Source organism: Pelophylax lessonae (genome assembly GCF_965119305.1).
Source record: "Pelophylax lessonae genome assembly, chromosome: 1".
Classification (NCBI taxonomy): domain Eukaryota; kingdom Metazoa; phylum Chordata; class Amphibia; order Anura; family Ranidae; genus Pelophylax; species Pelophylax lessonae.
Genome location: NC_138768.1, coordinates 409,971,311 through 409,999,169, shown reverse-complemented (window position 1 = coordinate 409,999,169; position 27,859 = coordinate 409,971,311). Strand labels below are relative to the sequence as shown.

Here is a 27,859-nt window from a genome sequence, read left to right as displayed (position 1 = left end):
CGATCAGGGTTTACCTGTTGTCCACTGAATCCTTTCGAAAATTGGATTCTCTCTTTGTCCTTCCTGAGGGACCTCGGAAGGGTATGGCTGCGTCTGCGGCGACCATTGCAAAATGGATCAGACAGACAATTGTTCAGGCCTATTAGTTGAGGGAACGGGTACCACCCTTCCCTGTCAAGGCGCACTCTACCAGGTCGGTGAGTGCGTCCTTGGCTTTCCGGCATCAGGCCTCGGTGGCCCTGGTGTGCAAGGCTGTGACTTGGTCGTCAGTGCACACCTTTTCCAATTTCTACAAAATTGATGTTCTGGCATCAGCTGATGCCTCCTTTGGCCGCAAAGTTCTCTGTGCCGCAGTACCGTAGGGGACCCGGGTTTTGTGTGGGTCCCTGGCTGTTGGGGTTGTTTACCCCCTTGGTTATTTGCTCTCCTGGGTTGTTGCTCCTGTTGAGCTTTTTTGTTGCCAGAAGGTTCCCTTGCTGTTCATGTAATGTTCCTTTCTCTGATGTGGGTACTGCGTTGCCTTTTCTGACAGTTGCGTTTCCCACCCCTCATGTCTACACTGCTTTGGGACATCCCCATTGGTGAAAACTGTATGAGTGGGCGGCGACTGTCGGAGGACGTAAGAGAAAACGTAATTTTTGTAAAATCTTACCGTAAAATTCCTTTCTCTGAGTCCTCCGACAGTCGCCGCCCCGCCCCTCTTTTGGGGTTCTTATACACTTAACTGCTTGCTACCAAACTGAGTTGGGATGGCTATTGCAGGGGGGGGGGGTATTGGACTAGTAGGACAGCCCCCATGAGTGTGTCTATGTAAATGCTTTTGTTTTAACAAGTCTTATGCCTAGCTACTCCTAAGGAGAGGAAGTCAATACCCCATTGGTGAAGACTGTATGAGTGGGCGACGACTGTCGGAGGACTCAGAGAAAGGAATTTTACGGTAAGATTTTACAAAAATTCTGTTTTCTCCGATGTTCATTGATGGACATCGCTCATGTCATTCTTGACCATTGGGTTATGCTGCCACCTACAGGAGTAGGACACTAGGCAGAATAAACTTCTGGCTACACCCATGGGCAGTCCCAGGGCACTCCCTCTCCCTGCTATAGTCACTCAACAGTCATATGGAGTAGGCCAGATGGTGTATGGGAAGCAAGACATGCCTCTCAAGAGGGCTGCACATTGAAAAGACACAAAGTGCAAAACAGTCAGTCTCGCGCAACTGCGCCCTAAACAGATTAAGGCAAAAATAGAAGTTGAAGGAGAAGTGTCCCAGGTACAGGGCCATTTTCAACCGGACATGACTCCCCAGGCCCAGGAGCAGCATAAAACATGTATTAAGCAAAGGCTTCACCACCAACTGAGTACCGAGCCTCAGGCCATGGATCCCATTACCCCAGGAAGTTCACAAATAACCAGCTTGCCAGTAGCAAATGCATATGGCGGGGTTATTACACACTATGACAAAAATAAGATGGCGGTGTCACACGCTGAGTAGAAGATCACAGTAATGGTTCCTCATCAAGTGAATATTCTAAAAGAGGGACGTATTGCCCAAGAGTCCTGTGGTAGCATCCGACATCTTTGGGGTTCAGCCTGCCCCATCCTCACGCCCAAGGCTACAGAGATCTTGCTTATTGACGTCTATCCAGGCAGTCGCATCCTGTGCGCTTTCAAAAAAGTGGTTTTGGCCCCTGGCAGTCACCCGAAGCTTAGCTGGGAATAGCATAGCATAGGATAAGTGTAGCCTCTGAAGTCGCCTCTTGACTTCCACAAACTTTGATCTCCTGTGATGCAATTCTGCAGAGAAGTCAGGATAGAAGGAAACTTTAGCACTATTGTAATGAATTGCCCCCTTTCCCTGGCCAGACGAAGCACCACCTCATGGTCCTTATAATTCAGGAGCCTGGCCAGAATGGAGCGTGGAGGGTTGCCGGGTGGAAGGGGTCTGCGGGGTACCCTGTGTGCCCTTTCTACAGTATACAGGGGAGAAAAGGCTTCCTTGCCAAAGACTTCTTGCAGCCATTCTTCAACAAAGGCCGTGGGGTCCCTGCCCTCCACCTTCCCAGGGAGTCCCACTATGCGCACATTATTGCGCCGCAGGCGGTTTTCAATGTCATCCATTTTGTCATGGGCCTTGGATGCTTGCTGGGAAGCCACCCCGACATCACGAAGCAAGGGGGGCAGTTGGTCAGCCACATCACTCACCCTACCCTCAACAGCAGTTGTCCGCTCCCTGATTTTCTGGAGGTCTTGGTGCAAAAGGGACACTGTTTCCCGCAGCCCCCCCCCCCAAATTTCTCCTTGAGGTCATCCACGGATGCAGTGCACTTGTGTATAGTATGAAGGATCTCCCTAAGTGAGGGCTGGGCAGTGTCTTCCAAGGGTTCATCAAATATGTCAAGCATAGATTCAGTCTGTAGGGCTAATGGCTCTGTGTCATCCAGCAAGCCCGTTTCCTCCCCGCCATCAAGGTTTGGGGAGAGCGCAGGACCCCGTGTGGCATGCAAGGGAGGGTCAGTGGACATAGAGAGCTTTTGAGTATAGTACAGCATGTCTCTGGATTTTTCCTTGTTTTTCAGGGGCTTAGAGGACTTACCCCCCTGCTCAGGTCTCTTGTACAGGCCTTGTGGCGTCTTAGGAGGCTGCAATGGCGCCATCTTGGCCAGCATGGGGCGCCGCGGCTTCTCCACGGCTTCCCGGGTCATCCGCTCGGTTTCACTTCCCAGCAAGTCCATGCAGGGCAGGGCACCCGATGGGCATCAATCCAGGCAAAATCGTATGTAAGGACAGGATACTTGTCAGGATCAGCAGCGGGAGCTCCGTGCAGCACGTCTGCTCACATGCCTCATCAGGCCATGCCCCCTCCTGCTATAGTCAAAATTTAAATCCACAGAGGGGTGGGTGCTGTGTCCGTCAATCAACATCAGAGAAAAGGATTTATGGTAAGACGAAAAATCCAGTTTTTTTTTTTTTTCCCCCCCCAACACTTTTTTGATTTTTTTAATCAGTTTGTTGAGCCGGGTGCTGATGCTATCCATAGTTAGAATTTCGTCTGATTCACAGGAATCTAACAGCTTTACTGTACTTTGCATGTTATTGCCGCCACAATGAGTGATCTGGGTAGGTGCTAGATACAAAATAATTTGATTCATACTCTCTGGGAACTCAGACAGGATAGTTTGTGAATGTATGCGTTTCCACTAAAACCACAGTTTAAGGTTTCTGTATTTCAGGATGCATTATGTTTCTCCAGTGTATATTTGCAGCTTATGCTTTGGGATCTGAGCACAATTTGCTTTTTACTTTAACACCACTATTCTGAAAATTCTGTTTCTCTTACGTCTTCTGACAGTCGCAACCCGTTCAGATGTTCTTCACCATTGGGTAATGGCGCCCTCTGCAGGAGCAGGCTAGGTAGTGTAAAACTTAACAAAAAGACACACCTTTAGGGGTTTACCCTTAGCCACTCAGTGCTGCTATTCAGTTTCTTGCTGCCTAGCTTAGGAGTAGGACTAGGTTTCCCAGCTGGGACTCCTGTCTTAGTTTTTATTTTTCTTTGAAAAATGTTTTTGTTTTATTTTCCTCACTCACTATCGCTAGTTAGTCAGAGGGATCCTCCTGGAGAACTACAAGCGGCAGTCGGGCTGGGCCTCGCACTGGATAATCTAGATCCTTATGGTGTCCCAGCCTGGCCAGCGAGCGTGCGCAGGTTATGGTCCACCCAGGCCTCGCCACGACGGTGCCCCAACAGATGGGGACGAGCCTGCGGAGAGCTTTCTTTCCCCGGGACGCATCAACCCTGGAACGCCCTGTGTTGCAGCATCTCCCCTTGGCTGACGGCACCCCCACTCAGGGTGGGAGGCGATCCGTATCGAAGCGGAGCCCGCGGTCCGTGGTATGGTGAGTAATGCTTCCCCCCGTGTCCCTGGGACAGTCATCTGGGGGTGTGTGATGTGGGCCCACTCCATGGGGATGTCAGAACATGCGGTCTCTGTAGTGTCCCCCCTGGCTGGTCTGGACGGTCCCTGCCTTTCTGCCCCCTTTGGGGGGGGGGGGGGGCTTTACCTTGTCCTGGGTTCCTGACAAATTGGCGCCGTTTGTTTCGGCCACCATTTGGTCGAGGGCAGCCTGGCTGACTCCTTTTGAAGGCAGCAGCCATTTTTTTGCTGTATTTGGCGCCGGTTCCAGCACCATCTTGGATGTGGGCAACCGCCTTGTAAGGGCGGCGGCCCTTTTTCTGGTGATTTTTCCCCATTGACTTCTATGGCATTCATTTTCTGATGGTTCAGGGTGCTGTATTGGCCCCTAGTGGATTTGGTCACTTCCTCCCGGCTCCTTCCTTTTCCTGCAGAGAACGTGGAGAACGGTCTGGTTTCATTTTCACACTGACACTGTGGGGGCTTTTCTCTGCGATTTTTTTTTTTTTTTTTTTTTTTGGGCATTTATCCTTAAAAACGGTGCTTTTCGGTTTCCTTATCCATCTAAAGGGGGACTCCGGTGGGGGTGCAGGTTCGCTGATTTTAAAGGGCCGGTGTCCCAAAATTTTATTTTGCTGTAAAATGGAGTCCCAGGATAACAATTTCCCCACAGACTTGGTTTTGTGCTTCCGGGACATCCGGAGCACCTTCTCTAGCTTCTCTAACTTCTCTAACTGCGGCCATTGAAACTTTGGTGTGAAAGCTTAATCTTATGATGTCACAGGGTAATGTTCATAAACGGCCGTTGCCCCCTCAGTCATCTGACTCAGAGCCTGAATTGGTTGCCATGGACAACGTCCCCCTTAAAGGGGTCCCAGTCCTCACACTCAGAAGGGGAGGAGAGGGAGTCCTCCTCCGTTGCAGCGCTGGAACACGCAATAGTTGACGCACTTATTCACTCCGTCAGGGAGACTTTGAATATTGATGATGAGCCCACCCAGTCAGGTAAGCGGGTTTCCTTCGGGTCCTGTAAAGCCCAGAAGCCGGGTCAGGTTTTCCCCTGCCCCGAGGAGTTTCACGACATTGTGAACGAACAGTGGCGTCGCGTTAAGCACATACTAGCAGTGCCTATGCGATTTAAATGCTGCTACCCCTTTGCGGATCCCGTTAACAATCTCTGGACGATGTCACCTAAGGTGGACCACACTGTTTCCAGGTTGAATAAATCCACGGTGGTGCCCGTGGAGGATTCCCCGGTGTTCAAAGACCCAATGGATAGGCGAGTGGAGTCACTTTCCCGCCACATGAATTTGGTGGCAGGCTCTCTGCTCAAGCCTGTGTTCGCTTCTGTGCTGGTTTCACAGACGGTTACGGAATGGTTCAAGGTGCTTAAGCGGAACTTGGTGGCGGAGTCAGTCCCTCAAACTATTCTTGACCTGGTGGACCAAATGGCCCAGGCCTTGGTGTACCGGTGTGATGTGGCACTGGATGAGGCTCCTCTGGTCGCAAGGTTATCTGCGGTTGGGGTCATACTTGGCCGCAGGGTTTGGTTAAAGAGCTGGTCGGCTGAGCATGCCTCCAAAAAGACTGTGTCTGATATCCCTTATTTGGGGGATCGGCTTTTTGGGGATCCTTGGATGAGATTGTCAAGGGTCTCACGGGGGGTAAGAGTACCCTCTTGCCCCAAGCCGCTAAGGGCAAAACACCCCACGCACAGTGGGGTCCTTCCTTCAAGGCTCATCAGGGGCCTTTTTGTGCCTCAGGGGCACAGGACAAAGGTAAATCCTTCAAGGCCTCCGGTGGTAACAAGAAGCCATGGTCCGGTAAACCCAAGGCCGGTCAGTCTGAGGCGGCCGTCAAGTCTTCCTCCGCCTGAAGGGACATCCTCACCCGCCTCAGGGGTGGGGGGGAAGTCTGAGTTGCTTTTGGGAACCTTGGTTGTCCCAAATCCAGGACACGTGGGTTCACGAACTGATTTGCTCAGGGTACAAGATCAAGTTTTGATCTTGCCCCGCAGACAGGTTCTTTCCATCAAATCTCCGTCTGTCTCCCGATCGTTTACGAGATCTCAAGGGGGCTGTTCAAGATCTTCTTGCCCAAGGAGTTACTGTGCCGGTCCCTCAGTAGGACAGGTTTTGCGGGTTCTATTCAAACCTGTTCACGGTGCCCAGAAAAGAGGGCAAAATGCGTCCGATTCTTGACCTCCAGTTTCTGAACCGCTTTGTGCGGTTGCAGAAGTTCCAGATGGAATCCATCCGGTACGTGTTTGCGTCTTTGAGTCAAGGGGATTTTCTGGCCTCCATCGAGGACCACTTTCAACTTGTGGCTTTACCCTTTGGTCTGGCCTCGGCTCCCAGGGTCTTTACCAAGGTTTTGGCCCCGGTGCTGGCTCTGCTGCGCTAGAGGGGGATTGCAATCCTCGGTTATCTGGACGCCCTCCTGTTGAGGGCGAGCTTGTGTGCCACTCTGTCGAGCGATCTGACGGTCACGGTTCAGACGCTCCAGGAGTTCGGGTGGACTATCAGTTTCCAGAAGTCGGCACTGACCCTGTCAGTCTGCCTGAGTTACCTGAGCATGGGCCTGGACTCCGCTCAGGCGAAAGTGTTTCTCCCCATTAGGACAAACTTCGGACTTTACGGGGCGAGATCAGGTCCCTCAGGGACAACGATCTCTCCTCCCTGTGGGCCTGCATGAGGCAAGAGGGATTTTGGGCGCTTGTGCCAAGGAGAAAGGACCCCAGTGCAGCAACAGTGGATTAGTTGAAACAATCAGGGACTAATGGAGCGTATGCTCTATAGGTGCTGATGTAACTCAGGGCAGCTCTGGCAGGCAAAAGACGGAAATCCCGCTGACAACAAGAGAAGAAAACAGGCGCCGCTGAGTGTAGCATAAAATTTATTTACATGACAATATGTAGCAACTCACATGGGGATTGCCTTTAGTCCATGTTCCTGGATCGCTTCCTGTATTCAGTATATCTGCATTCCGACTGGCCTGCAGCCGGGTAATGACGATGCAGGAAGGACCGTGGAGGAGCTGGATCAGGCGAAGGCAGCGGTGAACCGCAAGCCTTCCGGAAATTACGTAACGCGTTTCGGAGCATGCGCACTACGCTCCTTCCTTGTTTTTTTTTCTCTGGCCTTGTTGACACGTTGCCGTTCTTGGTTGCATCTTTTCCCACCCCTCACACTTGCACTGCTTTGGGACATCCCAATGGTGAGGAACATCTGAACGGGCTGCGACTGTCAGAGGACGTAAGAGAAAATAGAGTTTTTGTAAGAACTTACCGTAAAACTCTTTTCTCTGAGTCCTCTGACAGTCGCAGCCCCCGCCCTTCTATTTTGGGGTTGATTGTCTTCCTGTACTGCTTGCTACGAAACTGAATAGAAGCACTGAGTGGCTAAGGGTAATATCTGAGGGACAGCCCCCTAAAGGTGTGTCTTTCTGTAAAGCTTTTTTAGTTTTTCACTACCTAGCCTGCTCCTGCAGAGGGCGCCATTACCCAATGGTGAAGAACATCTGAACGGGCTGCGACTGTCAGAGGACTCAGAGAAAAGAGTTTTACTGTAAGTTCTTACAAAAAACTCTATTTTAACAAACGGGAAACCATTTGCTACTATTTTATGAGGATCAAAGTCCATATATGTTTTCATTATTTTGGTCAAATTACGTCAAAACATCATGATATAGCATGTAAGCCACACTATGGGGTTGATGTACTAAAACTGGAGAGTGCAAAATTTGGTGCAGCTCTGCATTGAAAACGGTCAGGTTCCAGGGGTTTTTTTTTCAAAGTTTAACTGAAGAAGCTGAAGTTACAAGCGGATTGGCTACCATGCACAGCTGCACTAGAGTTTGCACGTAAATCAACCCCTATATGTGTATTCTAATTGTGGTTCTGAAAGCATGGGTGACTGATAACAAATGAACACATCTGTCCAATCATTCCAGTCTTTTTTATCTTGTCTATATGTAAGTTTAAACAGGTATTATATCTTCCAATAAGCAGGCTTCATCTTCTACAAGCTTCAAATCTAACTTTATAATCTTATTTTATACAACTTTTTTGTACTCAAAGAAAAATGGTAGATTAGTTTTATATTTGTTAGTGAAACTTCATCCACAATAAATAAAACTGCTAAAAAGCTAGATAAACAGATAACCCATTGATGTATGTTAAGGACAGTCTTTTAGAATGCATAGTATGTTTATGCTTGAATGCATGCATGTCATAAGATTCACTGCATGTATGGAGATATTTTCTTTTAAAGTTTTTTTATAATGTTGTAATTAAAATCTGAATATTTTGGGGATGTTTGTTTTAGATGATCTCAAATTCCTAGAAATGCACTCCTTAAGGAATTTTAAAAATGTTGAATATTATTTTTGCAGGTATTGATGTCTAGTTGTTCCAAATGCAGAGCTTGTGATGCTCTGGTTTACGATGAAGAGATTATGGCAGGATGGACTGCAGATGATTCCAATTTGAACACTGTATGCCCGTTTTGTAAAACCACCTTCTTGCCTCTCCTTTACATTGAATTCAAGGATTTGCGTGGCTCTGCCAGGTTCGTTGTTAATTGTTTGAGTATTGGGTTGTTTGGGATTGGGATGTTTTATTGGGCCTGTTAGCAGTTGTTGCTCTGTTGTCCAACCCAGAATTGCTCTGCTGTTGGACATCCTAACAGTATCTGAATTCTTGTATCCCTCAATGGACTAGAAAGAAAACCAGAGTTTGCACTTGCCATAAAAATATTTTCTTGGAGGTCATTGAGGGACACTGGTCCCACCTTTCTGTGTTTGTTTTCATGCTCATGCTACTTCTTGCTACAGACATTCATACTAAGTAAAGGAGGGTTATACAAAGCCGTTCACAACCCTGCCCTGAGTTACATCTCCAATCTTGTCTCAAACTATCATCCAAACTGTCCTCTCTGATCCTCCTAAGACCTCCTCCTCTCTAGCTCTCTGGTCTCCTCCTCCCATGTCGTCTCCGGGACTTCTGATCTGCTTGAACATTCATTCTGCCTCAATCTTTCTAGCTGTCTCCTACTCTGGCCCCTTTTAGGAGATCCCTGAAAACTCCTCTCTTCAGGGAAAGCCTATCTCACCTGCACCTAACAACTGAACTTTTTATTCTTCTGTCTGCTCATACAAAACTGTTAACTTTTGTACCACTTGCCCCATCCTGTTGGCCCTACTCATAAGAGCTTACATTCTTTCTTAACCCTCTTGTGTTTTATTGTATTGTAACTGTATTGTCTCCCTTCATATTGTAAAGAGCTGCACAGACTTTTTCGTTTACCAGTGTCCATTCCTTCTGTAAGCAGGAGGTTAGCCCAACAGTACCTGAATTCATGTATCCCTCAAAAAACTGTAAAAACGAATTTCATGGTAACCACAGAAATCCTGTTTTTTAGCGCTTGTTAACCATACAAAGGTGTTCTTTCACAAGCTCATTAATAAGTCTCATCTATTATGTTTTTTTGTTTAGTTTTTTCCTGAAGCCTGGTAACTCAGGGGACAGTCTGCATGGCAGTAACCATCAGTCAACAACAGACACCACTTATCATAAAAAGGAATCTTCACCCTCCACCAATGACACAAACCTTGTGACAGATTCTCTGCCTCCACTTGCAACAGCAGAAAACACAAAGGCCATGGCACATAGGTAATAGTCTGCATTTTTTAGTGCATGCATATTGTTAGCTGGTGAAACAATGGTATTTTAATTAGAATATTCTACTGTTCTCATTTATTAGTTTTCGATGGTCTTATACTAAGATTTTTCTTGTTCAGCCTCACAGGCTGAACTATAGAAAGTAAAAGATCTCTCCATCCACATGGATGGAGGATACTCTACAAATAAGTGGCAGCCAACCCAGCCTATAACTAGCCTTTGCAGTAAGGTGTACATGGAAGACATCGCAAACAAAGATTTCCCAGCACACTTGCCAGCCTGCAAAACAACCAAATTGATCCTAACAATTTATGTTAAAAACAGAGGATTTTGTTTGTACACATAAGCTGCAGTGGCCACGTCAAGACTCCTCTGTATACTTCAGTCCTAACTCTTTAATTTTCAGAGTCTCCCAAATAGGAGCACATATAGAAATTGATAGATTAAGGGCAGGTGTGCAGGGAGCCCACCCCTCCTTCAACTCACATGACACCCCCCTTGAGATCTCTCACAGAACTTAACCCTATAGAGCGTTTCTTTGCATCTACTAAGCCTACACAGGGGACTCTGTCGCTTTTTTATAAGGACCAACAATCCCTCAAGTCGGACCTTGTTCCTTCTTTCCTACGTGCATGGGAAAAAGACTTATCATCTTCCATATCGGACCAGCAAAAATCACTGATACTCAACCTTACCCACTCCACCTCTACGCCCACTTCGACAGCGAAAATGCAATACAAACTGCTTAGTCTATGGCATCTTACTCCGTTTAAGCTACACCGTATATACCCCTCTACTTCCTCTAAATGTTGGAGAGTCTGTGGGGGCGAAACTACGCATGCACATCTGTGGTGATCTTGCCACAAAATCCAAATTTTCTGGTCGGAAATACTTCAATGGATTTCCAAGATCCAAGGCTATCCAGTACGACATGATCCATGGGCGGTCTTGTTTCACTGCACGAAAGAGCCGGCGGGACCTTACAAACGTTCTATCACCCCCCACCTGTTGAACGCTGCCAAATCCCTCATCCCTTGCTGCTGGGCACAGTCCAACATACCAACAATATCCCAATGGCTCAAAAAAGTTGATCTCGTACACCAAATGGAAGACTTAACACTCACTCAAAGAGGCCTCTGCTCATCGAACAAAATGTGGGCCTGTTGGCTCTCTTTTACCTTCACTGCTGACTTTGCTCTCCTCAGATCCCAAACCTCTTCCTGGGATGGCTCTTCTACTTGCCCTTCTAGCCCTTCTACTACCATCCCCAATAGCTCTCATAATGGTTAAGGTACTGGTTGTTATTGATGTTTAAGGTTTTTGGTTTAAGTTTCAATTGACCTGCATGCCTACAGCCACCGTTCCACTCACCCTCCTTGCCCCCCCCCCCCCCCCCGTCCCTTACTCTCATTCGCTCTTCCACTTTCTTCTTTTGCTTTCCTCTACCCTATTCTACTCTCTTCTGTCGCATTGATATCCTGTGTTTTTGCTGGACTTTTAGGTCCGCCTACAATGCGCATTTTATGTATGTCATTCATCAGTCTTATAATGTGGTGTCGCCTTCTGGGACTATAATCATGCCCATGCCTATGTGGAATTGCACTGGGTGTGGTCTCGGGTCTCATGGGTCCGCACCATGTTACTGCTACCATAAAATTTCTCTGGTTCTTGTTTTCTAATGTGTTGACTTGTTTGATGCTCACCAGATTGTGTATTCACATTCAACCATGACTGCATTACTTGTTTTCTGTTTTCCTTCCCAAAAAAAAAAAAAATGACAAGTGACACATGACACCTAGCAAGAGTACAATGGCAGAGAAGGCATCCAGTGCGTCCACGCACCCAATTCAGTCAACTGTACAAAAAAGTGGCAACCACTCTAATCTATAACCAGCTTTTTGCAGTAAGGTGCACATGGAAGGGAAACACACATCACTCTGTTTGTTTGTTCATCAGGGTGGCTGGTAAGTTTGCTGGGAGATCTTTTGTTTGTGATGGACGGAGGACAATCCCCTGCCGTGTATTGTATTTTAACAGCTGCTTCTACCATGGCTGTCAGAATACTTGAACAGTTGCTGCATCTAATTGGCTGCAGTCACTATTTGGCCACAAATTTTCCACCCTGGATGTTTGATTTTTAGAGTGATGTCAATAGGCCAATTCAGGAGGTATCAGATGAAATTCAAGCCGTTTATGGCCAGCATTACCTGTCCTTGTTCTTGTAAATAATGTCATTCCTGACCACACTCAGATAACACTTAAAAGAGGTGCCTAGGTGGGGTCTGGGACCTATTAAAAGTGCCATTGTTGTACTCCATGTAGTGAATTGTTAGTGGGGGATTCACCAAACAGGAGCCTGGGCGCTGTTGGCGAGTTTGTGTTTTTACTTTGTTTTAAACTCTCATTAGCAGCATGCAGTCAAACACAAGGTTGCATCCATATAATGTGTCAAAACAGTCATCTTTTTCAGCCACGTAATTTTTGGAATTATGGAAAAAGCAGTCAATACCGCTTAGTAACCTAAACCAGTAAAATACAGTTATAGAGCAACTGCAGCATTAGGTTTTTGATCATTTTTCTTTAAAGAGCTACTGTCACCTTGCCCAGGCAGCACCTCCTTCCCTACCTCTGATTTCAGATTGGGGAAAGAGCTGTGAGGGCGCACTGGTAATAAAGCAATCAAGGTAGTGTTTTGCATTATTTCTTTGCCCTGCGTGGTCAGGGTGACAATGTCTCCTATAACAGACGAGATGATGCCCCGAAAGCAAACTACTGTTATTGGCAAGGTAGATATTTTGGTTGTTGGACTTTTTTAAAGTAGACAGTATTTGTATTTGGTGATAATCGTCCAGCCCTGTTTAATTTGAGCCATTTTTTTTCTATTTCCAGCGACATCCAAAATGCAGATACAAAGCCTTCAGACAAAAACGGTACTCCAAAACGAACTGCCTCTCTTACAAGAAGCCACAGTGTGGGCGGTCCTCTCCAGAATATTGACCTCTCACAGAGACCTTCTCATGGGGTGTCCACTGTTAGCCTACCTAACAGCCTTCAGGAAGTTGTGGTATGTATTTCTGCTAATTTTTAGCTTGGTGAAGCAAATTACATTTTTAAACTTTCTGAAAGCCTGTGACCTTATGGTTAATTACCAGGTTATAGGTAAAGCTTTGAGAATTAAATCATTTTTAGATACTGTACTTCAATGCAGAATAGTTCTTTGCTAGTAAGTCTTGGCAGATCACCTACCCACTGCACATCCAAATTCTGATATATATCTTTCAGCAGTATATGTGGAAGAAAGCTTGTCCCCTTTTCTAAAGGGGGAAAAAAAAGCACAGTGGGTAATCTGAGTAAACAGAGCTTTTTTGTCAAACTTGTTCTTTAAAGAAAATATAAATAGAGAAAATTCATTGGATGCTATTCCTGATAAATTTCAGATAACTTGTTGCCTAGACATTGAATGGATTGGATAACCTGGCTAGATGATCTGTGTGCTGAAATGGAAAAATGTCATTGATTACAAGGGGTGTGTGTAGCATGTCCTGTCCTTTTCCATCTCTGTAGCTGTACCCCTCCCCTTTTCCTATTTACATGAGATCCCAGCTGTCACAATGACAGCCAGCAGTTGATGGTGTAAATGCAGCAATTATTACTGCAGCTGCTGTCGAAACAATGGTCCTTCTCACACAGTGTTTATAAATACTCTTTGGGTGATTCAGAGATACAGAGTAACATTGTTACTTTTGTGTTTTCTCTGTTTCATTCATCTGCAGGTCAAAGAGATGAGCTTTGTTCAGCATATGATGTCGGGTAATGCAACCTGACAAGATTTTTTTTTTAAATAAAATGTGTTCCTATTTAACTTCTTTATAATCATTAGTTTTCCATAAGAAGCCCTAATGAAATCCTCCTTCCAATTTTTCCTTTAGACATTATTTTCTTGCTGACTTTTTTGGTTTATTTCTGTTTCTGGCTAACTGCTCTTTCATGAACCATTTGCGTTTATCAACTATAATCGAAGTAGCAGATTTCTCCAAGCTCCCTGTCCTATATATAAAAAAAAACACTAGATGTCACAATTGTCCTGTATTTATTGTTTAAATTGACTGTATCCTGTCTGGGTTTCTGTTTTTCTAGGATCCTTTAGAGAAAAGGCACAATCCTCCACCGGTTTCTGTTCCTTATCTAAGTCCACTTGTGCTGCGAAAAGAGCTGGAGTCATTGCTTGAGAATGATGGCGACCAAGTCATCCATACATCTACTTTTATCAATCAGCATCCCATCATTTACTGGAATTTGGTGTGGTTTTTTAGGCGTTTAGACTTGCCAAGCAATCTACCAGGGCTGATACTGACATCGGAGCATTGCAATGGAGGAATCCAGGTACAGTAAGTTATAAAAGCTTGGAATAAGTTTAAAAAACATTTTATAATATAAACAGGCCACTTGGTATTTTTTGTAGTATGTAGCGAAGTTATGCAATGTAAATGACATTGCTTTATTTTGGTTGTAAATAATTTGGTATAATTTTGAGCCCCCTCCCCCATGGAGTTTTGTTTCGTATTTCAAAATATTTATTCGCCTGTGTCAATCAATGCATATGTTCGAAAATAAATTATTTATTTATCTTTATTTCTGTTCATTCTTAGAGGTTGAAAACCTCCTAATAAAAAAATTAAAACCTGTAAGACAAAGGCATAATCACTGTGAAATACTTGCCTTATAACGAAGCCCTTCCAGCGGCACCCGCTCACAGCTGAGACAGCCGACATGTTTCCCCATCTTTCTTACAGGTACTAGTCCTCCCACAGTTTGATTTGCACTGAGCCGCATGCGCTCAGGCTCATGAATCCAGCTCAATTCCTTCCTTTCAATCTTTTGGAAAATATCCATGATAGACGTCAGCTTGCCAGGTAGGGGAGTCCTGGGCATCCTGTCGGTGCAGGAGACTTGTTCAGTAGAGAAGCTTCTGAATCAATACCCTGGAAGACTGGGCAATTTGACTTTTTCTACAGCATGGGGCTAGATGTTCATACACTGTTTGAACCCATTAGAGACGTTCCTCGCTTTACTCTCACCCACAAAGTGTTGTTTCTTGTAGTCAGTCTTTGAGGCGAGTGTCTGACTGATGGCCTTATCCTATTATGAACCTCTTGGTTTGCATAGAGAAGAGATAATTCTTAGGTCAATGTTTGAGGTAGTTTCTGCTTCACCTCAACAGGACATTGTTATTCATCCCAATGCCCAGCTACAGTTCTTCAAAAGGACATTACTTATCATTGTCTGTATTTGGTTTGGGCTGAGATAGTCTCTTTCATTAAGTCTAATACCTTTGTTGTCGTCCTGGAAAAAACCTGTAAGGGTGCATCACCTTATTCCACCATCATTGGGTGGCTTAGGCAGACCATCTATTGCTATCAAGGTGTATGATCCTTCAGGCAGCTGTTTGAGTTTTAGCCAGATCCCAGTTTTCTGTTTTCTTAAACCCTTTTGCATTTGTTTGCTGTGTTGCATATCCCCCCAGTTGGGCTACATTGAGGGGCGCATGAACACTTAGGGCTTCCTGTGTCCCTCAATGAGCAAAAAAAAAAAGTAATTTTGTGCTCACTTAAAAAATGTTCTTTTTTGTTCATTGACGGACTCAGCTCCTGAGCTTCTTAACCATTGGGTTATACTGCCCCCTAAAGGAGTAGGACACTAGGAAGATAAAAATGTCTGGCTATGCCTATGGGCAGTCCAAGGGGGTTTACTCCCTCTCTCTGCTATAGGTACTCAGTTTTCTTTCTGCTTAGTCAGGAGTAAGGACCTAGTTCCTTGCTAGGATCTCTGGTCCTGGCAATTTTTTCTCCTGTTTTTTTCTGGTGAGATTTACAATCATCTGCTGACTGGGTGATGGGGGGGGGGGGGGGCGTTGACCGGACGATCAGCTGTGCGGGGGGGTGTTTACCTGGTGGGGGCTCCTGCCAGGGCCCCTTGTCCTGCCTGGTTCTGTCCTTGAGGCCTACAGATCTGCCATTTTCTTGTAACCTATGTGCTTTTATTTGCGTACAGCTTTGCACGACTGGGCAATTGTCCGTTAAATAATGTAGTGCTGAATCGCAAAATATGGCCTGGTCATTAAGGGGGAAAATCTTCCGGTCCAGAAGTGGTTAAAGGGTCTGTTTTGGGCAGTACAAAACCTGTTCTTCAAGAGGTGCTTGTCCCAGTTCTGACTCCGGAATGTTTTCAGGATTTTTACTCAAACCTGTTTATAGTCCTCAGGAATGAAGGCAAGGTGCGTCCAATCCTGGACCTCAAGGTGCTGAATTGCTTTGTGCGGGTGCAGAAGTTCAGAATGGAGTCCATTCGCACGGTGGTGGCATCCCAGCATCAGGGGAATATTCTTGCCTCTATCGACAGCAAGGATTCTTACCTTGACATCCCAATATGTGCTGGTCACCAGCGCTCCCTCTGCTAGGCCCTGGAAGAGGAGCGTTATCTGTTTGTGGCGTTACCCTTTGGTCTCACCTCTGCTCCTCGGGTTTTCACAAAAGTTTTAGCCCCAGTGCTGCCATTGTTACACCAGCAGGGGATCACGGTACTGGGCTACTTGGACGACCTCCTTCTGTAAGCGGAGTCTTTTACTGCTCTGGTGGAAAACCTGGAAGTCGCCATATGAACTCTGAGGTAGTTCGGCTGGATACTGAATTTTCAGAAGTCTGCTCTGGTTCCATCTACAAAGCTGGACTATCTGGGTCTGAGTCTGGACTCAGCCTTAGCCAGAGTGCTTCTTTCTCTGGACAAGCTCCACAAATTGGAGACTGCATTTCGTCTCCTGCTGTCCAGCAAATGGTCATCCCTCTGGACTTGCATGTGGGTGCTGGGCCTGATGGTGTCTACTTTCAAGGTAGTTCCATTTGCACACTTCCATACGAGGTCCCTGCAAAGGGAGATTCTGGCCAAATGGGACAAGACTACGCAGTCTTTGGACAATCCGATCCGACTTTGGCAGAGAACCAGGGAGTCCCTGATATGGTGGCTTCGTTCTCTGCGATTTGGCTGGGCAGAGCTTTCCTCCCCTTTTATTGGACAGTGGTCACCACTGATGCCAGCCTGTCCGGCTGGGGAGGTGTCCTCGGCAAAAATTCTGCTCTTGGGCTTTGGACACTGGAAGAGTCCAGACTTCAAATCCATGTCTTTGAACTCCGAGCGATCAGACTGTGCCTGGACCATTGGACGGATCGTCTTCAGGGATGTAAAGTACGGATTCAATCAGACAATGCCATGGCTTATGTCAATCACCTGGGGGGGGGGGGGGCACAAGAAGTCTCTGGAGGTAGCCGGCATTCTAAGGTGGGCAGAACAGTTCGTTCCAGCCTTCTCCGCCGTACACATTCCTAGGGTGGAAAACTGGCAGGCATTGGACCAAGGGGAGTGGTCCCGTCATCCAGGGGTGTTTCATTAGGTGTGTCTCCGGTGGGGCATCCCTGAGGTGGATCTGTTGGCGTCTCGGCTCAACAGAAAGGGGCAGAGGTTTGTGGCTCGGTCACAGGATCCTTTGGCAGATACCACAGACGTGTTGATTGCCCCCGTGGGGTCAGTATGGTCTGATTTATGCCTTCCCTCCTCTCCAGCTTCTGCAAAGACTTCTATGCAGGATCGATGCAGAAGAGATTCCGGTCATCTTAGTGACTCCAGACTCGCCTTGCTGGGCTTGGTACGCCGATCTCGTGCGGCTGGTCGCCGACGTTCCTTGGAAGCTTCTTCTCAGGGAGGATCTGCTGTCCCGAAGGCCAATCTTCCATCCTGCTTTACAGTCGCTGGTTTTGACAGCTTGGCTGTTGAATGCCAGGTACTAATGGATAGAGGTTTGTCTGAGTTGGTGTTTCCAACACTGTTAAAAGCTAGGAAATCTACTTCTAGGAAGTTCTACCATCGTACGTGGAAGTCGTATATTGCGTGGTGTGAGTTTGTTGGGGTTCATCCTTGCTTTTCCTCGGTGGCTTGGATCTTGACCTTCCTTCAATGGAGGGTTGAGCAGAAACTGGCCTTGAGTACTATAAACGGTCAGGTGTCGGCCTTAGCGGTCTTCTTTCAACCGGCTTTGGCCACATACTCCCTGGTGCGCACTTCTCTTCAGGGAGTTAGGTGCTTGGCCCCTCCAGTGCAGTCTCTGTTGCCCCCTTGGGACCTCAATGTGTAGTGCTCTCAGTCCTCCAGAAGCATCCTTTGGAAAATCTTTGGAAGATTCCCCTGCTTAGGCTTTCCCAGAAGGTGGCCTTCTTAGTGGCCAGTGCTTAGTGCGCGCAGGATGTCGGAATTGGTGGCGTTATTCTGTCATTCACCTTACTTGGTGATTCACAGAGATACGGTGGTTCTTTGTCACTGTCAGTCGTTCCTTCCAAAGTTGTCTCTGATTTTCATTTGAATGAAGACATTGTGTTGCCTTTCCTGTGTCCCAGGCCAAAGCATCCAAAGGAAATTGCTTTGCATGGCTTTGATGTGGTCCGGGCAATTAGGGTGTACCTGGCAGCTACGAAGTGTCTTCTTTAGGTAATCAGTCTCACTATTTGTGCTTATGGAAGGGCCTAGGAAACGGTTGTCTGCTTGCTCTGTGACCATTTCCAGATGTATCAGACAGCTGGTGATTCAGACCTATTTCATCAAGGGTTAAGGTTCCTCCTTTCCTTGTCAAGGCACACTCTACTCGGGCCCTCAGTGCCTCCTGGGCCTTCCGTCATCAGGCGTCAGTGTTGCAGGTTTGCAAGGCGGCCACCTGGTCGTCGGTGCACACTTTCACAAAGTTCTATAAAGCGGATGTATTTGCGGATTCCCACACCTCATGTTTGACACTGCTTTGGGACGTCCCAATGGTTAAGAAGATAAGGAGCTGTGTCCCTCAATGAACAAAAGAAAAAATAGGATTTTTGACTTAACGTAAAATCCATTTCTCTGATTTTCATTGACGGAAACTCAGCACCCACCCCTCTGTGGAGTTGTAATTCTTCTGAGACTGCTTGTAACAAAACTGAGTACCTATAGCAGAGAGAGGGTGTATACCCCCTGGGACTGCCCATAGGTGTAGCCAGACTTTTTTTCTGCCTAGTGTCTTACTCCTGTAGGGGGCAGTATAACCCAATGGTTAAGAAGATCAGGAGCTGTGTCCGTTATTGAACATCAGAGAAATGGATTTTACGGTAAAATCATCAAAATTCCCATTTTTTTTTTTTTTTTTTTGAGTCCCTTAAAGGACAGTGATCCCATCCCTCAGTGTTTATTATCAAGCTCTCAGTATTGCTTTGACACAAAACTGAGGCATGCTGGTAGTCAAAGGGGTTATTCCAGGCTAACATACAGTTTTTCGTTTGCCAATGTCCAAATCCCCTGTATGCTGCAGTATAACCTAAAGGTTAGACTGTGTGTCCTTCAGTGAACGCCAAGAAAAAATAATCTTTCCTCCCCTTTACAGCTGTCTCTTACAACTTCAGGTCTTGAACAACGATTGGATTGAAGGAAGTTTGTCTCCAGGCTAAAATAAAAAACAATATAAATGCAAAGTATCCCAATTTTTTCACCTTCCCATGATGCCCATTTTTTAAACCCTTCCCGCCGACAGTATGCATATATACGCCCTCACTGAACCGGGCTTTTTTTTCGTGGGGCCATATTTATGCGTATGTCTTTGGGCAGGGAACATGGACCTTGCTGAGTGCGGGCCCGAGATCTCGATACTGACGATCGGGACCCGGAACCACCTGATCACTGTGAATGATTGGCTGTCACAGTGATGAGTCACTGTGTAGCCCTCCCCTGTGTATCTCCCTCTCTCCTTGTAGTGAAAAAGAAATAAACATGTATTGTAAACAAATGAATAAAACACTAGATCAAGGTTTGATGTAGGTTAGTGTTTGGGTCAAGTTGGGGTCAAAGGTCATGGTCAGTATATTTTTTGTTAAAGCATTTTTTTAAATTATTATCAGTGTCCGTGACAGTATGTTTTTAGGCAGGATAAAAACAAAAAAAAAAACAAAATACGCACTGTTCTAAGGGTACAAGCAACCTCTAACATACATATATGAAGTATCGCTGCAATCATCGGGAACAGGAGAATTTATTTTGGGTTGTTGTTTGGTGGTAGGTTATGGTAGTAGCAAGAAATATACAGCTAATTTCTTTTTAAAATTTTTTTTTTGTTTTTATTATTTTGAGCCAGAAAATCCATTCACCACCAAATAAAAGCCCAATTTGTCCTTAAAAAAAATAAGGTATGTTCCACCTGGATGCACAAAGTAGTTGCGATGGTTTGTACAGATTTACTGACATGTCAAAGTTGCAAAACTGTATTCAGTCATTAAGATTTGTTTTACCCTTAGGCACGAAGAGGTTTAATTAAGGTGATTTTGCCGTTCCCCTAATTAGAATCTAGTTTTCAGTGCAGGGCTGACAGTGCTGATTAGCAGTTACCAAAAAAAAGCTAATCCCCTAAGCATTGCCTGAAGCTGCACTGTGCCATTAGTAACACATTATTTCTGGGAAGGCTTCCCCCAGTTTGTATGCATGGTTGATGTGACTTGCTCTGACAATGTTCAGTTCAGGAAACATACTTTCTTTTTATTTTACTTTTGGTATTATTTGGAGAGCTCTGTCGGCAGCTTACTAGGGAACGGACAAGCAGGGAGTGTTGGCAGTTGTGTGACTGCACAGAAAAATGTAACGTATATTTTTTTGGCGATTCTTACTGACTGCACAGGGGAGATTGAATAAAATTGTAGAGGTACCATTAGGGACTTGCTTTGGATGTTACTATTTCTTCTACTTTAAACCGTATACAGTGTAAAAAAGTCACTTATGTCTCAGGTTGGTTTTACACTAGTTTGCAAAGTCTGGGTCAGAAATTCAGCCCCAGAGATTGTACTTTTTTCAAAACCGGTCACTTTAAAGTAGAGCCGAAACAACTAATCGAATAATGGACAACTAATAGATTATGAAAATAGTTGTCAACTGTTTTCATAATAGATTAGTTCGTCAGCCAATTAGTTGGCCTGCATACAGAATGCATAATATGATTTGTTTACATATCAGGAAATACAGTGCAGCACACTTACAGCTTAGTACACCATCCATACATGTCAGAATACACAGTGCAGCACACATACAGCTCAGTACACCATCCGTACATGTCCGTAAATGCCTGAGAACTTGTGAATGTGTAAGGAGCAATGCAGCACACATACAGCGCAGTACACCATCCGTACATGTCCGTAAATGCCTGAGAACTTGTGAATGTGTAAGGAGCAATGCAGCACACATACAGCTCAGTACACCATCCGTACATGTCCGTAAATGCCTGAGAACTTGTGAATGTGTAAGGAGCAATGCAGCACACATACAGCTCAGTACACCATCCGTACATGTCCGTAAATGCCTGAGAACTTGTGAATGTGTAAGGAGCAATTCCTCATGGGCAGGAAGTGAGTGGTTCTAAAGGCAGAAGTTTTTTTTTTACCTTTCTATATAGGGGCACTCTATACTATACTTTGTAGCTTGTTATTGGGGCACCCTGAAGGCAGGAGGAGCCAGAAGCGTCAGTGGGGGTCCTTAGAAGAGGAGGCTGCTCTGTGCAAAACCAACCTTGCCGCTCACCTTATCTGGTGGTACACGGGGATAAGGTGATACTTCGACCTAATCAGTCGTTCCTTCCTAAGGTGGTTTCTGATTTTCATCTGAATGAAGACATTGTGTTGCTTTCACTTTGCCCTAAACCTCAGCATCCTAAGGAGTATGCCTTGCATTCTTTGGATGTGGTTCGGGCAATCAGGGATTATTGAGAGACCACTGAGTCCTTTAGAAAATCAGACGCTCTGTTTGTCCTTGTACTTCTAAGGTATGGAGTTTTTTGTCTTCTAAACACTGCTTGCAACTAAACTAATTGTTGATAGCAGAATCTGAAGGGTTATGCCTGCAGGGACAGCCCCCATAGGCGTGGTTAAGCTTTTTTCCTGCCTAGTGCCTATTCCTAGAATGAGGGGCATAACCCTATGAGTCATGAAGATAAGGAGCTGCGTCTGTTGATGAACTTCAGAGAAAAGGATTTTACAGTAAGTTGTTACAAAAATCCACTTTTTTAAAGGTGGTTATTCGATTAATCAAAACAATAATCGGCCAACAAATCGATTATGAAAAGAATCGCTAGTTACAGCCCTACTTTAAAGTACTACAAGCTCAGGAAACTGAATTAGACTTTGGCCTGATACATGGCATGTTATAATTTTATATTCCGAAGATATTCCTAAAGCACTTATTGTACCTTACTGAGAAATTTGCTAAATGTATTTTGCTTTTTGTTAACAGGTCTCCCAGTCATCCTTGTCACAAGACAGCAAGTTGGTTTACATTCAGTTGCTATGGGACAATGTTAACCTACACCAAGATCCCGGGGAGGCCCTCTATATAAAGTGGCGGAACCTGGGTAATATCTTCTGCAGTGCTAACTGTTTTTGGTCATTTCTAGCAACATTTATTTTCCTTTAACCCTATTTACACAGAATTGAACTTGCAAATTCTACTCAAAAGAACTACTCAAAAGAACAGTATGCACAAGCAAGCTTTGTGCAGCTTTCTTGAAGCCTTTAGGATCACTTTTCAGTTCTACTCTGTGAGAAATAAACACAAATCTTTAATGGAAGTGCTAATTATCTTTTTAAACAAATTCAGATCTTTTTTCAGGGACTGGTAATGCTTGCTTTAAAGCGAAGTTCCACTCATAAGTGGTCCTGACCCCCTGAAATGCCAAATTTGGCATGTCATTTTTTTTGCGGGGGAGCGGGTACCTAGATTTGACAGGTACCTGCTCCCGCTCAGGCCGCCTAGGCGGCTCGGGCTGAAGTTCTTCTGCCTCTCCCACCCTGCAATCTTCTGGGACATGTCAGAGGTCCCAGAAGATTGCCTGTCCATTCAGCACACGCAGCGCGACTCGTGCATGCGCAGTGCTCACCAGGCTGTGAAGCCACAAGCTGTCACAGCCGGGTGCCCACACCAGAGATGCCGGCGCCATGGGAAGAAGATGGAGAGAACCGAGGCTCCCCCCGGCCGCATCTCTGGACCGTGGGACAGGTGAGTGTGTGTTTACTAAAAGTCAGTAACTACACTTTTTGTAGCTGCTGACTTTTAATAAACACGAAAACGGCTGGAACTCCGCTTTAATAATTTGTCTTAGGATTTCACTATGTTGGGGGGAAGCACTGCTTATAAAATAAACCGGGGAAAAAGAACAAATGCAGAGTTTCTTATCTTGTGAGATGGTCCTGCAGAACTCAATGGGAAGCTACTGTGCAGACAGCTCACTTAAAATCCGCCAGTGATAGGTAAACACAAGAAGCCACAAAGGTGGGCTAGTTTAACACAAGGGCATTGAAAGTGCACTTATCCTTTGGAGTCATGATAGAGCATTCAGAAAGGATTAAATCTAACATTCGATATAGGCTCTGGGAACAGTGGAGGGCAGATATCCCAAGCCTGCAAAGGGAAACTTGCGAAGAGTGTTTTTAAGGATAGCTTCAAACTTGTGGTCTTCTCTCGAGATAAATTGATACAAACCAAGTTCTTACATAGAATCTTTTACACGCCTCAAAGACTGCACAGAATATACCCACAGCGTTCATCAAACTGCCCCCGATGCTAATCTCCTGATATCACCTATGTTCTGGACTTTCCCAGGCTAGTACGATACTGGACAGCCATTTTTGACTGTATTAACACCCGATTACAGCTACCCCTACCGGTGTTGGCTGAATTAGCTCTTATTGGGCATCCAAGACGATGAGCAGAGGCCTCGCTACACCATGATCTTGGCCTCTTTTTTTACCTTTTCATGCAAAAAAAGAAATACCAAATGAACTTCGTTCTGCACTCCTGTGAACTCTTTTTAGCCGACAGTGGGCTAAAGCCAGTCCAGGCATAGAAAAGATCCCAACTTTACAGTCGGGATCCACCTAGATGCCTGGACTGGCAGCTGGATTGGCCTCTCTGCAAGCTGCTGCTGCTGAGACAGCCGCCCCCACCCCCTCCACAGATCAGCACTCGAGTGAGCACTGGAGGGGCAGAGCAGAGATCATGTGACTGACAGTTACCACCTCTATGAAGGCTGAAGACCAAGAACTGAATGATCTGCAGTCTTTGATCGCTCAGTTCTTTGTCTTAGAGGTGGCAGGGGACATCTGCAGCTGGGATCGGTGCTGCAGCCATCTAGGTGAGTATGATTGTTTTTTTTTTTTTAAAAGCCATATATCTCTTTTAACCACTTGCCGACCGCCGCAAGTACATATACTGCGGCGGTCAGCCCCGGCCAGGCAAAGTGACGTACCGGTCACCGGCTTGTGAGCCAATAGCAGGCAAGCGCGCACCCGCTGAAGCGCGCGCCCGCCCCGGCTTGTTCTCTAAGAAGTCAGTGCGTGTGACCGGCGGACGCTCGCGATCGTTCGCCGGAAAGGGAGAAAGGCAGGCGGCTAATGTAAACAAGCCGCCTGTCATTCTCCCCTGTGTAAAAATGGAGATCAGATGGTTCTACTATGTAGGACCGTTGATCTCTGTTTTTACACTAGTAGCCATGTCCCATCACAGCTAGAAGCACGCCCCTAGGACACACTTAACCCCTCCCTCTCCAATACAGTTAACCCCTTCCCTGCCAGTGTCATTTTTACAGTAACACTGCATATGTATAGCACTGATTACTGCAGTAATGTCACCGGTACCCCCAAAAGTGTCAAAAATGTCAGTCAAGGGTCCGATCTGTCTGCCGCAATGTCGCAGTACCGCAAAAAAAATCTCAGATCGCCGCCATTACTCGTTACAAAAAAAACCACCAAAAATGACAAAAATCTTTCCCTTTGTTAGTAAACACTATAACTTTTGCGCAAACCAATCAAAATACGCTTTTTGCGATTCTTTTTTTTTTTTTTTTTTTTTTACAAGCATATGTAGCATAAAACAAATTGGCCGAAAATGTTAAAAAATTTTGATTTTTACATTTTTTTTTTGGGGAATTTCATATAAAAAAATGTGAAAAATATTGTTATTTGTTATTTTTGCAAAATTTACGCTCTGTTTTTGTTTATAGCGCATTATCAAAAAATCGCACAGGTGATCAAATACCACCAAAAGAAAGCTCTGTTTGTGGGGAAAAAAAGGATGCCAAATTTGTTTAGGTACAGCATTGTATGACCGCGCAATTGTCCGTTAAAATCATGCAGTGCCGAATCACAAAATAGGCCCTGGTCAGGAAGGGGGTAAAATCTTCCGGGGCTTAAGTGGTTAATATACCATTTTCTGGGAGACTCGCTCTGCATTTAACAGTAAGAACCTCAACCTCTTTCACAAATAAAACAAAGGCCAGAAACTCCAGGCCATTACCCTTTACAGTGTAAACCGACAAAAAGCTTGTGAATTCTAGTCTTAAGCTTGATAAGTGATTGATACTTTTAATATATATAATTATATTTAACCAAATAGAAAGCTCTAAACCAGCCTGGGTAATTGCTGTATGATTTTCAAAATGTGATTTATTGACTAAACAAATATATCAATGTATTTATCTAACAGAATCCATTAAGAAAACGGGAGCTCCTATTCCAAAGGAACTTCATGAAATCAATAATTTATTGGAGAGCATCACTCTCAGTATACAGCACAATGATGTTCTGAGGCCTATCAGCCTTGTCCTGCAGAAGTGTGGCTCAGGGGGTAAAAGACAAAGGTAAGCCTAGTGGTGTTTACTGTGATTTGTATTTTGATGAGCTGTTACATTATAAATCCTTCTACAAACATATTTATTTTATGTAATTACACAGAAGCATTTACAGAGAAATACTGTACCTGTCTCTGGTTTCCCTGGGGAGAGAAAATATTGACATTGGTAAGTTTTTTTTTTTTTTTTTTTTATTTTTAACAGCAGCATTAGAATGTTCTTAATTCACCTCTTGTGGTAACATTTTAGGATCAGAGGCATTTAAAAACTGATGACCAAAGTAGGTCTTCATTTGTGCATCAGCAATCTTGATGGCAATTTTTTGTCCAGCTAAGATTTGCCCACTGCAAGGATGGTTTAACCTAAAGGTCCAGTAGAGCAACACACCTATCCTCTAGATCAGTGGTCCTCAACCCTGGCCTACAGGGCCCACTACCAGGCCAGATTTTCAAGATAACTAAAATACATCACAGGTGATCTCATTTGCTGCTCAGTGATTGCAGTATTCTAGTCTGCATCTCCCCAAGGTAATACCTAAAATCTGGCCTGTTAGTGGGCCCTGTAGGCCAGGGTTGAGGACCACTGCTCTAGATCAGTGGTCCTCAACTCTGGCACTTGGGGCCCACTAACAGGCCAGATTTTAAGTATTACCTTGGGGAGATGCAGACTAGAATACTGCAATCACTGAGCAGCAAATGAGATCACCTGTGATGTAATTTCGTTATCTTGCAAACCTGGTCTGTTAGTGGGCCCCGAGGACCAGAGTTGACCACTGCTCTAGATGAACCAAATGTATTGAATGTAGTCCTTGTTCTCCATTGCCTGTATACACAGTAACTGTGACACCCCTATGCAGTTCATTGAACCCTTCAAGCTCGTACACAAACATTCACTTTACTTTGCTGCAAATGTCCTTCTGGCGGGCTGACTGCACCTGTCTCCATGAGCCTGTAATATGTGAAATGTGCTTTTTGCTGTGTTTTTGTGCCTCAGTGAATTGGATAATTACTTGTTAAAGTCAGTAGTACTAAGGCACAATTCTCACAGGTTAATCCTAAAAGCAGCAAAGACAGGAGATAAATGGAGGTACTTCATATTTGTGGATTGTCATGTTGCTATGGTTGTATGCTTATGTTAAGCTAAAGCCTTTATTAAACAAAATCAGTGTAGATATCCCTAAAATCTCAGCTCATATGCTCTTATTTTGTCTTTTAATTTTAGAGGCATTCGACAATGAATACAGACTTGCTTATGAAAAACTTCCGTCTGATCTTCTCAAAAAAATGCAGAAGATTGATGTGCCTCCAAACAAGAATGTAGAGTACTGTAGAGCGGTCTTTGGGGCTCCTTTGATTTGAAGAATCTCTTTTGAATTAATTTGTTTCATTCCTTGTTATGCTTTCAACGAATGCCTCATTTCTGCTCAATCTCGTGGCAGCATGGACCCAAGTGGAAAGGTTGCACATGACATAGGTTCATCTACTGCACAAGGCAATATAAGCAACTGCTACTTCTACTCATCCTTAATATGCATTGAAATGAATGGAAGGCTAGAACAAGAATGATCATGATGCAAGTATAATGAGATTTTCATCACACTGCCACATTCTCCCACCTGCAGAGGAAAAATTAATGCTGAATTGAAGATATACAGCACTTTAAAGTACAAGCATTTTCTGACCGAACATTTAAATTATTTAATTTTTTTTATTATTTACAGTATACAATTGACAGGTAGCATCAACAGTTATGCCATTCTAGTAGGCTCGCCTTGTAATACTTTGCAATGCTCTTAACCAGCAAAACTTGGTCTGCCTTAGTTTGACAATCATCCATCCAGACACTTGACTATTTCCATGGCACTCTTATGGTCCAGGTCACCTCAATATAAGAAATATATATATATCTGCAACCGTGGCTTCTTTTCAAGAAAGTTTTTTTTTTTTTTTAATAATTCTTGCTTTTAGTGAAATAGAATTAGCTTAGATAATGGATGATCGTTTTATTGCATAGTGCCTTTATGGGTGTTGTTGCCCAATACCAGCCCTACCCACTTTCAGAATAACAATGGCCATGACATTTTTGTCAGTGCAGTACAATACTGTACAGTTTGTATATTTTACTGCCATTGGGCATGTAGAAAGTCTTAAGGCTTAGACCACAGGCCATTATTTTTTAAATCCAGATCAACCAGATTTTAGCTTGGTGGTGTACTAGAGCTATTGCATATTACAAATTAGGATCACCTTCCTGTAATGGTATCTTAGCAATAGGAGGATTTACTATAAATGCTGCATTTAAGTGCCTTAAAGGAAAACTCTGAGATGAACACTGTCATCATTGCTAGTCCTTCATCTGCAAATTTAGTTGATGGTTGTCATGCTGAGCTTTTGTCTTCAGTACTTTGTGCCACTGGCCTGGAAAAAGCAAATACGAATTTCTGCGTTTACTCTGACTTTCTTTATCAGTATCTTACAAAGTGGTGTAGAGTGGGATTCAAGTTGCCTATACATTAGTAAGTTTTTTTCGTTCAATCAGCGA

The 27,859-nt window shown here is 44.8% G+C and overlaps 1 protein-coding gene across 1 annotated transcript in view; it reads left to right on the top strand.

The window, feature by feature from the left end:
• DENND4C (DENN domain containing 4C) overlaps nucleotides 1-26,717 on the top strand; it is a 274,603-nt gene extending 247,886 nt beyond the window's left edge. The window contains exons 26-33 of the mRNA XM_082257942.1: nucleotides 8,310-8,485; nucleotides 9,412-9,588; nucleotides 12,487-12,661; nucleotides 13,735-13,980; nucleotides 21,928-22,045; nucleotides 25,174-25,327; nucleotides 25,422-25,486; nucleotides 26,540-26,717. Of these exons, the coding sequence (XP_082114068.1) occupies nucleotides 8,310-8,485; nucleotides 9,412-9,588; nucleotides 12,487-12,661; nucleotides 13,735-13,980; nucleotides 21,928-22,045; nucleotides 25,174-25,327; nucleotides 25,422-25,486; nucleotides 26,540-26,676 (1,248 nt within the window). The 3' untranslated portion in view covers nucleotides 26,677-26,717. The remainder of the gene's footprint in view (nucleotides 1-8,309; nucleotides 8,486-9,411; nucleotides 9,589-12,486; nucleotides 12,662-13,734; nucleotides 13,981-21,927; nucleotides 22,046-25,173; nucleotides 25,328-25,421; nucleotides 25,487-26,539) is intronic.
• The last annotated feature ends 1,142 nt before the right edge of the window (nucleotides 26,718-27,859 follow it).